This window comes from Ornithorhynchus anatinus, chromosome 10 (genome assembly GCF_004115215.2).
Source record: "Ornithorhynchus anatinus isolate Pmale09 chromosome 10, mOrnAna1.pri.v4, whole genome shotgun sequence".
Lineage (NCBI taxonomy): Eukaryota > Metazoa > Chordata > Mammalia > Monotremata > Ornithorhynchidae > Ornithorhynchus > Ornithorhynchus anatinus.
Window position 1 is genome coordinate 53,179,748 of NC_041737.1, and position 11,329 is coordinate 53,191,076.

At 58.7% G+C, this 11,329-nt stretch overlaps 1 protein-coding gene across 1 annotated transcript; it reads right to left on the minus strand.

The window, feature by feature from the left end:
• Positions 1-7,494: 7,494 nt before the first annotated feature.
• PTH2 (parathyroid hormone 2) lies at positions 7,495-8,299 on the minus strand. The gene is made up of 2 exons (XM_029072891.1): positions 8,187-8,299; positions 7,495-7,762 (listed from the first exon to the last, which is right to left on the minus strand). Exons 1-2 carry the CDS (start codon positions 8,297-8,299, stop codon positions 7,495-7,497), a joined length of 381 nt encoding a protein of 126 aa, XP_028928724.1.
• Positions 8,300-11,329: the final 3,030 nt, after the last annotated feature.

An 11,329-nucleotide genomic window follows, 5' to 3' on the forward strand; every position in this document is an offset into this window, starting at 1 on the left:
GGACACAGACCCTGTCTCACATGGGGCTCACAATCTTAATCCCCATTTTGCCGATGAAGGAACTGAAGGTAAGTGACTTGCTCAAGGTCACCCAGCGGACGAGTGGTGGAGATGGAATTAGAAATCGGGTCCTTTGACCCCCAGGCCCGGGCTCTATCCAGTAGGCCACGCTGCTTCTCTCTACAGGTGGGAATTAGGCAGAGTTCCCAGCCCTCAGGTTCCCGAGCTGTTGCCTCTCCATTAGTTTTGATGCTTATCGTCTTGCAGTGGTTCCCGCCGCCCCTGAGGTCCCAATTACCACAAGGAGAGCTGGCTGCCGTTTCCCAAGAAGCGTTCCTTGTCAGAGAACTCCCAGATATTCGGTAGGGGTGGCAGAGGGGGAGCAAAAAGCCCTTTGGGACCTAGAATGGAATTTTCCACCAACTCCATCCTGCTCATCCCTTAAGGTCTTTGGCTGATTTTGCTTATTATCAGGCCTCTTCCCACCTGACATTGTTTACGAAAGGTCCAGCTTTCTGAACAGGTAGCATCTTTAGTGGCCTGTTTATCTGGGCCCCTGAGACCTGACTTGGCTTACATAGGATTGTCATGATCCTGTTTACCTAGGGTTCTCTCAGGGCTGGCTGTTTTCTTCCTTTTTCCGCCCAGCATTTTTCAGAAATCTTTGAGATGCCTCTATAAAGGCCCTAGAGAAATGGATTGGTTGGAACCTGGGCCTCTCAAGTCCGGTTCATGAAGGGCTTTTACAAAAAAAGGCGAGTTGTTTTTGCTAAAGGTAGATCTTTTCAGACTTCAGTGGTCTTCCCTTGCTTAGGAAGGAGCTCTTAATACTTACCTTGGCTCGGGTGCTTTGCCACGGCCTGGGGTGAAAAGTGCATCTTTGGGCGTCTTTCTAGCCCCTTGGTCTTCCCCCAGCCTCATCTCCACCCCATGACATCACAGGGCACCTCATCAATTGCCCTGGAAGAACCCTCCACCCCAGTGGGAATGGGTGTGGCCAGCTACCCGGAGGTAGGTCTACACTCTCTTCCCAGGATGGGTTCCTAGGGCCCGTTCAGCTTTGCCTAAGTAAGGTCTGCTGCTTGGCACGTGGTAAGTGCTTATTTTACAAATCCTGCAATCTATGCTTAATAATCCCTGGTCGCACCGCATCCCCATGCTGCCACTGCCCACTGCTGCCCCCTGAAGCAGCCTCCTCATTTCATTCCCACCACCTCTCCCGACTTCTTCCCTCCTGGACAGACGAGGCAGAGAACAGGATTAGAGCCCAGGGCTGGTTTTATTACTGACTCGTTGGGTCCTCCCCCTGCTAAGGCAAAGCGACAACTAGGGCCCTCTCCCCTCCACCGTCCCCTGGCCGGAGACCTCTTCCAGGCTGAAAGGGACTGTGGGAGGGGGAAAAAACTGGCAGAACTACAGGGCAAAGCATCCTGGAAAGGGGAAACCAGAGTCTCCCCTGACACCTGGCACCACTGGGAGAGCCAGACCCCTGGGTACCTGGGGGTAGGGAGCATCCCGGCGGTGAGGGCTAAGGGAGTCAGGGGCCAGGGAAGGTCAGAGGAAGCCAGTGTGGTGGGGAAGGAGGGCGTTTGCGGGGAGAAATTCTCAGCTGCCTCTACCGACGACCCCCATCCTCCCAAGGAGACCCGTGCTTGCTTCACACAAAGTTATTGGGGAGGGCAGCGGCCGAGAGCGGCTCCAGGTGGATCCCCGACTTCCCGTTTTTGGGGGGACCCTGGGTTGGGGGAGGTAACTTCGGGGGCACCGGAGAGGGCAGCGGAGGAGTCTGCGGGGGAGGCTGCTTGGTAGCGATGTGGGAGGGGATCCAGGCGTCCGGGGCGTAGAAGTACAGGTCGTAGGGGTCCTTGGGGCTGTCCAGGTGGAGAACTGCAGGGGTGAAGGGGAGGTGGAGGAGGGTCGGGGGATGGTGGGGGAGAGGGGAAGGGGAAATTGGGGGGGGGGAGAGGGGAGGGAAGGGTGCGGGGCCTCACCTGGCTCGTCGTAACCGTCCTCGTGCAGCCGGTGGTGGGCGAAGGGCTGGTGGTGGGCGGCCCGACGGTAGAGACAGTAGAGGAGGAGGAAGACCCCGAGGAGGAGCCCGGCCCCGCACAGGAACAGGATCAGGGCGCCGCCCCCCGGGCTCCGGGCCCGGCTCACCAAAGTCACACCTGTCGGGCAGCGAGACCGAGGTCCGAGCGGAACCCAAGCTCCCCCGTCCGTCTCCCCGCTCCCCCACCCCGCGCTCCGGTCCCGAAAGAGCCCGGGCTTGGGAGGCAGAGGTCGTGGGTTCTAATCCCGACTCCGCCACTTAACAGCTGTGCGACTTGCCCAAAGTCACTTCGCTTCTCTGCGCCTCGGTTACCTCACCTGGAAAATGGGGATTAAGACTGTGAGCCCCAGGTGGGACAACCTGATTACCTTGGATAATCATGATAATAATAGTGGCATTTTGCTAAGCGCTTACTATGTGCAAAGCACTGTTCTAAGCGCTGGAGAGGATACAAAGGGATCAGGTTGCCTCCCCTTGTGACTTTGTGACTTGCTCAAAGTCACACAGCTGACAAGCGGCTGAGCTGGGATTTGAACCCATGACCTCTGACTCCCAAGCCCATGCTCTTTCCCCCGAGCCACGCTGCTTCTCGGATCTACCCCCCCCCCCCCAACGGTTAGAACAGTGCTTGGCACTTCGTAAGCGCTTACCAAACACCATCACTGCTGTTTATTATTATTATTACCTGTCTCCTCCACACGCTCCACCACGATGATGGTTTTGAGTCGGTCGCTCCCGCCGCGCCGCGGCAACGGGGGAGGGTTCGGGGGTCGGGGGCGGTCAAGGGCGGGGGGTGCGGGGGACAAGGGCCTGGACCCATTGGCGCGGGAAGAGGAGGGGGTCCCGAAGGAGGGCTTTCCAGAGGGAGGAGCTGAGGGGGAGGAGCTTCCAGGGGAAGGGGTCTTGGAGGAGGAGTTCGCGGGGGTGGGGGTTTGGGAGACGGGGGTTCCAGCGATAGGAGTCTGGGGGGCCGGAGTCTTAGAGGCAGGGGTTGCAAGGGCAGGGGTCTGGGGGGCGGTGTTGTCAGGGGGAGGGGTTTTAGGGGTGGAGTTTCCTGATGTAGGGGTTTGGGGGGTGGGGTTTGAGGGGCCAGAGTTTCCAGGAGTAGAGGTCTTGGAGGCGGGACTGCTGGATTCAGGGCTCTCGGGGGAGGGAGGGCCTGTGGCTAGAGAAGTTGTAGAAGAGATAGCGGCGGAGGGAGGATTTGGGGCGAGGGGGTCTCGGGCCGGGGTTTGGGGAGAGGAATTTGGGGAGGCGGGGGTTAGGGGGGTCGGGGTCTCGGGCTCAAGGGTGAGATTTTGGGAATCGGTGGAAGGATTTCCGGAGCTGGAGGACTCCGACGCAGGGGTTTCAGACGAAGTGGAAATAATGGGGTCTAAGGTCCCGGGGCTGGGGGTCTCCGATCCAGGGGCCTGTTTGGGGTTATCGGTCACGGCATTCGTCCCCTCGCCCCCAGCCCCTGTGCCGGCCAGGGAGTCGGACCCCAGGGAAGGCCGGGTCCCTGGACGGGACTCGGCCAAGAGGGGGGCGATATCGGTTCGGAGCGGGGTGACCGGGAAGGTCCCCTGGGGGACGGGGGTTGGCTCGGAGACGGTGCTCAGGGGGTGGAGGAGGAAGAGGAGGGGCCAGAGCGATCTCATAGCGCACAGAATCCGCTGCACCTGCGGGAGAATGGGGAGGGGGGGAAAAGGTTAACTAGGGCGTGGCTCGAAAACGGCCGAGTCCCAGAGAACTACGACACCCAGGAGCAATCGGGGCAGCGGCCCGATCCCCTCGCTGCAGCGAAGGCCCAGGGCATCATGGAGATTGTAGTCTGTCCCATTACCCGCGGCACAGACGGTCCCCGAGATGTGGGAGGGCGAGGAGCTTCTCACGCGTTCACCTTAGAGCCGGGATCAGGGCCGGAGCTGGGAGAGGAAGGGGGGAAGGGAAGGGAAAGGGGGCCCGCATCCCCCAGTCACCCCGAGTTTCCACTCTTTAAGTTCAACGCTCCCCGGAGAGTGTTGGGAAGGAGCAGGATGCCCAGATCCCTGGGGAGAAAGGAATTGGGTCCGGGAACTGTGGGGGCAAGACTCCCGGGTGTCCCTGGGGGGTGCGGACCAAATTGGGGAAATTGGGGACCAAAATACTTGGCTGTCTGAGGGGCCGGGCAAGAAGGGAGCCCGGAGGGGAGAGAGAATGGACATCGGGGGCAGGGTGTGAGCAAAGTGGGAGTTGCGGGAGGGCGAGCCGGGGCCTGGATGGAGGACAGGATGCCCGAATCCCTCGGGGGAGGGCGGGCTGAGGAGGGAAGGCTTAAGGATGGAGAGCAGGGCGCTTGGATCATTCCCTGATCCAAGGGGAAGGTGGTCTTAAGAGAGGGGGGAGAACGGCGGGGTCCCTTACCTGCGGGGCGGGGACGGGAGGCAACAACAGGTGAACAAAGCGAAGAGCAGCGCCAGGTGAACGGCGACAAGGAGACAACAGGGGGGCGGGGCGGGGCAGGACAGGGGGAGATTCCCCGGGGGCTCCGTGACGCATCTGACACCGCTTCGGGGCAGAGGCACCTGTTACCAAGGTGCCATCTCTTAAAGGAACAGTACTGGGGCCTGACACCTAGGTCCTGCAGGGGATGGAAAGGGAATAATAATAATAATAATAACGATGACATTTGTTAAGCGCTTACGATGTGCCAAGCACTATTCTAAGCGCTGGGGTAGATACAAGGTAATCAGGTTGTCCCACGTGGGGCTCGCAGCCTTAAATCCCGTTTTCCAGAAGAGGTAACTGAGCTACAGAGAAGTCAAGTGGCTTGCCCAAAGTCGCACAGCAGACAAGTGGCGGAGCCGGACAGGGGCCACAGGGAGGGAACAAACCTAGATTCCTGTAGGGAGCAGGGATTTGGTAGAGAGAGGTGGAGGCCGGGGAGTAGGACCCCTGAGGAGCCCAGCGCGTGGGATGGGAAGAACCGCATCTCGCCCCCTGCTTTTTCCACGGATCTTATCTGTAAAATGGGTATTAAATCCTACTCACTGCACCCTGAACTCCAGATGGGGCAGGGACTGTTTCCAACCTGATTATCTTGTGGAGAGAGCATAGGCGTGGGACTCAGTAGGTCATGGGTTCTAATCCCCACTTGTGTGCTGTGTGGCCTTTACTTCTCTGTGTCTCAGTTACCTCACCTGTACAATGGGGATTAAGACTGTGAGCCTCAGGCGGGACAGGGACCTTGTCTAACCCGATTTGCTTGTAATCAACCCAGCGCTTAGTGAGTGCCTGGAACATGGTAAGCGCTTCACAAATACCATAATTATTATTATCATCATCTTGTTTGTGCCCCAGCGCTTAGAACACTGCCTGACACATAGTAAACCCTTAACAATAATAACAACCATTATGATTATTATTGTCATCATTATTTCGAGTGTCCCGCCCCGCCAGAAAAGAGAATCGTTGGGGAGTGAAAGTGAGCCCTTCCTCTTTAAGGATCAGTCTCTCCTAAATCCTACTCCCTCCCCTCGGAGAGCTGGGGAGCCTGGCCCCGCCCTCACCCTCCCACCCCCCCCCCCCAGACCACCGAGCAATTTCCTCCCCCTCTCCTTGGGGAACGGACGGAACGCAGAGGAACTCGCTATTAAAGGGGCCTCACCACGAATCTGTTTATCCTTTTAATTGTATTTACTGAGAGCTTATTGTGTGCAGAGTACTGTACTGAGTTCTTGGGAGATATACACAATATAACCATAAACAGATACATTCCCGGCCCACAACGAGTTTACATCGCGGACGGGGCCGGGGGAGGCAGGTAGCGGGGAATTTCCCACTTGCTGTGCCAGGCTGGGAGGATGCAAGCAAATGGTGGTGGACAAGAGTTCTCCCTGTTAGTGGAGCAAGGGGAAGGGCCTGTGAGGAGTAGTGGAGGTGCGAGAATCTAGATTTACTGGGCCCTCCAACTCCTTAAAAAAGCAGGGTACTTGATAAGTGCTTACTATGTGCCTAATACTATTCTAAATGCTGGATTAGATACAAGTTAATCAGGTTGGATTATCTCCCCTTTTTGGTCCAGGGGTGTTCGTTCTTTCCCTCTCTCCCTCACCCCGTCTCTTCTCTCCTTTGGCCACCTGTTTGGCTCGTTGTGTTATCTCGGAAATATCTCTCGAAAGGATTAGAGCCCCCCGCTCACTGCTTCAAAGCAGCCAACCCTCCCTCCTTTAAACCTGCCCAATTACTGTAAACTCGTTACACTGTGTGACCTTGGACAAGCCCCTTAACTTCTCACTGCCTCAATTCCCTCTCCTGAAAATGGGGATTAAAACTGTCAGCCCAGTGTGGAACCGGGACTGTGTCCAACTCAACCCCAGCGCTTAGTTCAGTGTCTGGCACATCGTAAGCGCTTAATAATTATAATTATAGTATTTGTTGAGCGCTTACGAAGTGCCAGGCTGGGATGCAAGCAAATCGGGTCGGGCAAAGTCTCCGTCCCGCATCGGGCTCACGGTCTTAATCCCCATTTTTACGGATGAGGTAACTGAGGCCCAGAGAAGCGAAGTGACTTGCCCACAGTCACGCAGCTGCCAAGTGGCAAGGGGGATTCGAACCCATGACCTCGGACTCCCGAGCCCGTGCTCTTTCCACTGAGCCACGCTGCTTCTCTATGGGCTTCTCCCATAGAAAGCCCTTTACAAACCCCAACGTTATTATTGTTATTATTATTATTATTATTCTTTCCATCTCTCGGCCCTCCCGATCTCTCGATGAGCCAATGGGAAGAGCGTCCGCCCGCATCGTCCCAACTCATTCTTGCCATCAGCCACTCAGAAGGCGATCCGCTCCCGCATCCTCTGGCCCTACTCCCCGCCTTCTCAGCCGAAGAATGAGTCGCCAAGGGTGACCGGTGAAAGGGAGGGTCAGCGGGAGGAGAGATTGGCCTTCCGATGGGGTCTCCCTCCCCCGCCCCACCTGGCCTTAGAAAATCCAGATGTCTCGTCCCCCTCCCCATCTTCTCCGGCTCCCACCGCCCCCCGCTCCACTCCGGGCGCCTCCGGCCTCTCCGTCTATCCTCTCGGGTCTGTGCTGGCCGAAGAGGGGAGGAGAGGAAAGGAAAGGGCTTTCCTTAGCGTCCGATCCGGCCTCGGTCTCCTGGGTTCCGAGCAGCCGGCTGGGTCTTTAGAGCAGGGAGGGAAGCGGAGATGCGGGGGGGCGTCGAGGAGCGGAGACAGACGCCCAGAGACCCACAGAGTGAGAGAGAGAAGCCGGTGGAGAGGTAAAGAGGAATCGAGGGAGCCTAGGAAGCGAGGCCGTCTGTCCCCTCCCCTCCCCGCCATCCCGCACCGCACCTAGTGACGACACGTCCAGCAAGGTCTCCGGGAGAGTAGGGGCTTTATTGAGGCGGGGGGCGGGCTGGGGGAGGGCGAGGCGGCCATCCGGGGGGCCCCTGGGGGTCTCCCGTCGCCCCCTCCCCCTCCTCAGGCCGCGTTGACGAGCAGCATCTTCTGCATGTAGGAGTTGAGCCACTTTTGCCTCTCCATGGCGGTCAGCAGCTTGGCCCGCTCTCGGAAGACCGTGTCGTCGGCCACCACGAGGCTCCGCTTGGCCCCGGGGCCCCAGCCTCCCCCGGTGGGGCCCGGCCGCTCCGGGCCCGGTTGGCCCGTCAGCCGCAGGGTCCAGTCCCGCAGGGTCAGCCACGGGGCCGGGGCCCAGGCCGGGGCCAAGGCGGGGGGTGGCCGCCACGGCCTGCGGGCGGCAGAGGGGACGGGTGGGGGAGCCGGACGCCTCCGCCGGCCCCCTCCTCCCTCCCTGACTCCATCCCTAGGTTCGGGCCCGAGGTCGTGTCTTCCCCACCCCCGGCTCCGGGCCCTCTGTTTCCTCCCTCCCCTCATCCCCTCGGGCTCCCCCGAGGTCCACCCTCCCTCGGGACTGCCTCGGAGGGGAGGTGGGCAGGAGGGTCCCCCCCCTCAAGACAGCCCCCTTCCGGCCCCCCAGCCCCTCCACTCCCGGCTCTCCTTGCTGCCGCCCCCCACCCCCTCTATCATCCCATCCCCTCCACGGCCATCCCCTTCCCTCCCAGCTCCTCTTCTCCGCCCCTCGCCCCTCTTCCTCACTCTGTCCGTCCCTCTCTGTGCCTCACTTTCTCACTCTGGACCTTCCGGACACCCACCTGCCATCCCCCCCGGAGGGAAGAGGGGCCCCGACCCCCGGCCTGGACCCCACCAGAAGCGCCAGCAGCGCCAGCAGCAGCCGTCTCGGCTCCGGTCTCTGCGCCGCCTCCATCACCTGCGTGGGGCGAGGCAGAGACAGAGTCGGCTCAGCCTTCCCGAACCCCCAAATCCCCCGCTCCCCCCTCCCTCAGCCACCTACCCAGCTTCTCCCCATCCCCCTTCCCCAACTGTGGCTTCTGGTTATATAGCCCCGGCCCCTCCGGCCTCCCCCTTCCCCCTCCCCGCCTCGACCACACGGGTTCTGGCTGGCTGACGCAGGGACCAAGGGGCTGGGGGTCGCGGGGTCAGGGGGACGCCCCCCTGGGAGCCTCATTAAAAGCCGGAGATGGGATAACGAGGAGCCGGGGGTGGAGCCCGGAGAGTGGACGGTAATTGGGGCCGGAGAAACAGAGACATAGTGGGGGGAGAAAGAAAGGAGGGGAGAGGAGACGAGAGAAAAAGAAGGGAGAGAGAGAAAAGATAGACTCTCCCCGAAGCCCCTGCTTCTCCCCATCTCTGCTCCTCTTCCTTCCCAGAAGAAGAGAGAAAGAGAGAGAGAGAGAGAGAATAGACTCTCTCTTCGAAGTCCCCTGCTTCTCCCCATTTTGCTCCTGTTCCTTCCCAGAGAGAGAGAAATTAGATTCTCTCTTCGAAGCCCCTGCCCCTCCATATCTTTGCTTTATGCTCCTGTTCCTTCCCAGAGGGATAGAGACAGAGAGAAATAGACTCTCTCTCCGAAGCCCCTGCTTCTCCCCATCTCTGCTCCTGTTCCTTCTCAGAGAGAGAGAGAGAAAATAGACTTTCTCTTCGAAACCCCTGTCTCTCCAAATATTTGCTCTTTGATCCTGTTCCCTCCCAGAGGGAGAGAGAGAGTGTCTCTCCGAAGCCCCTGCTTCTTCCCATCTCGGCTCCTGTTCTTTCCCTCCCTGCCCCCGCCCTCCTGGTACTCCTCGAATTCCGCACTGTCTTCCCATCCCTGCCTTTCCCCCCGCCCCCCCGGGGGTCGGTGAGGCAGTTTTTTGGGGGGCGGTAGGCAGCTGGACGGCCAGAGCCACGACCGCGGCCACGGACTGACGGGAAGGGTGTTCGGCTCGGACTAAATGACTGCAGGCCACTCGGCCACCGCGGGGATGGTTCATTTCTCCCAGGATTAAGGAGAGAGAAACCTGCTCCAAAATTTCTAGAAAGCAGAAATAGGTTCACGGGTCCTTTGGAATCTTAGGTATATTCCTCAGGGGTTGAGGCCGGGGCCGCTCGAGGACAATTGAGAAGCAGAACCCCTCCCTCCCAGCCCCGCTTTCCCTCCCCTCATCTAATAAATATGGTATTTGTTAAGCGCTTAACTATGTACCAGGTACTGTACTAAGATCTGGGGTGGAAACGAGCAGATTGGATTGGATACAGTCCCTGTCCCATGTGGGGCCCACAGTCTCAAACCCCTTTTACAGATGAGGGAACTAAGGCCCGGAGAAGTGAAGTGACTTGTCCAAGGTCACTCAGCAGACAAGTGGCGGAGGCAGGATTAGAACCCATAACCTCCTGACTCCCAGGCCCGTGCTCTACCCACTTAGTCACACTCGTCTCTACCTCCCTGTCTCACTTCTCCCCGGTCTCTACCTCGCCTCATCTCTATCTCACTGGGCTTTACTTCCCCCGTCTCTACCTTCTCTTGTCTACCTCCTCTAGTCTCTACATCCCCTGTGTCTCCTGCTTCCATCTCGACCTCCTCTTTCGGGAATGTGTTTCTCCACCTCAACTCTGTCGCCCCTGACTCTGCTTCTCGTTCTCGGCTCTCTCCCTCTCCCTCTCTCCATCTCTTCGCCTCTCTCTGCCTCCCTGAATGAGCAGGTCTCTTTCCTCTCAGAGTTTCTGTCTCAAAATTCAGTCGGTATTGGGTTGTGGGGGTGGGGAGCTGGAGGTCTGACTGGCTAACTAGGTCCCTGCCTCTGTCCAAGCTTCTAATAATCATAATAATTATAGTATCTGTTAAGCACTTACTATGTGTTGAGGACTGTTCTAAGCGCTGTGGGAGATATAAGCTAATCAGGTTGGACAATCCCTGTCCCACATGGGGTTCACAGCATCAATCCCCATTTTACAGACGAAGTAACTGAAGCACAGAGAAGTTAAGTGGCTGGCCCAAGGTCACCCAGCTGACCAGTGGCAAAGGCGGAATTAGAACCCGGGTCCTTCTGACTCCCACTAGACCACGCTGCTTCTCCCTCCATTCGGACAATAGCCCCAGAAGTGGTCCGTTGAGGGGCCTCCCTCTAGATTGTAAGCTTGTTGTGGGCAGGGAATGTGTCTTTTAGGTGGTACTCTCCCAAGCGCTTAGTACAATACTCTGCCCACAGTGAGTTCTCAATAAATACGATCGACTGACCGATTAACTGATTAGGAGAGGATGGGGGGCGGTCCTCCTCGGGTCCTGGCATCCTGGCATCCTGTCTGCCCGACAACCGGGCCTGCTGTCGGCCTGCAGGCTTCTCGTGTCTCTACATCGATTGAACGGTTTGCCGGCCGCCGGTCCCCTGCTAGTTGCTAACTCACGCTGGCGATGGCCTCTCCTCTCCCAGCCACCCCCCGGCTCTTCGCCTCCCCGTAATTGGCTGCCTCCCACCCCCACTCCAAACCGATCCATCGATCCGGCCCCGTCTCCAAAGCCTCTGAGCGGGAGGGGGGGCGGCGGGGAGAAGTCGCAGGACCTCGAGCTGCAGCGGGGACGTTTGGACTTGCTTAGGTGGAGAAGCTGCATGGCCTAGTGGGCAGACCCAGAGGCGGGGAGGCAGGAGACCTGGGTTCTCACCCCACCGCCGCCGCCATTTGCCCGCGGTGTAACCTCGGGCAGGTGGCTTGACTTGCCTGAGGCTCCATTTCCTCGTCTGTATAATGGGGATTCGATAACTGGTCTCCCTCTTCCCTTCAGACTGGTAATTCCATCTCGGGCAGGGATATTGTCCCGCGGTATTAACCTTTTGGTCTAGTGAGAAGCAGTGTAACCTAGTGGATAGAGCAGGCCTCAGTGGATAGGGCCTGGGAGTCGGAAGGACCTGGGTTCTGATACGGACTCCGCCACTTGTCTGCTGTGTGAACTTGGGCAAGT

Bases quoted from the DNA above. Each gene is read 5' to 3' on its own strand.
- PTH2 (XM_029072891.1), bottom strand. From the start codon at position 8,299: ATGGAGGCGGCGCAGAGACCGGAGCCGAGACGGCTGCTGCTGGCGCTG. The intron at 7,763-8,186 runs GTGGGTGTCCGG...TGCCGCCCGCAG, and splicing joins CCCTCCGGGGGGGATGGCAG to GCCGTGGCGGCCACCCCCCG.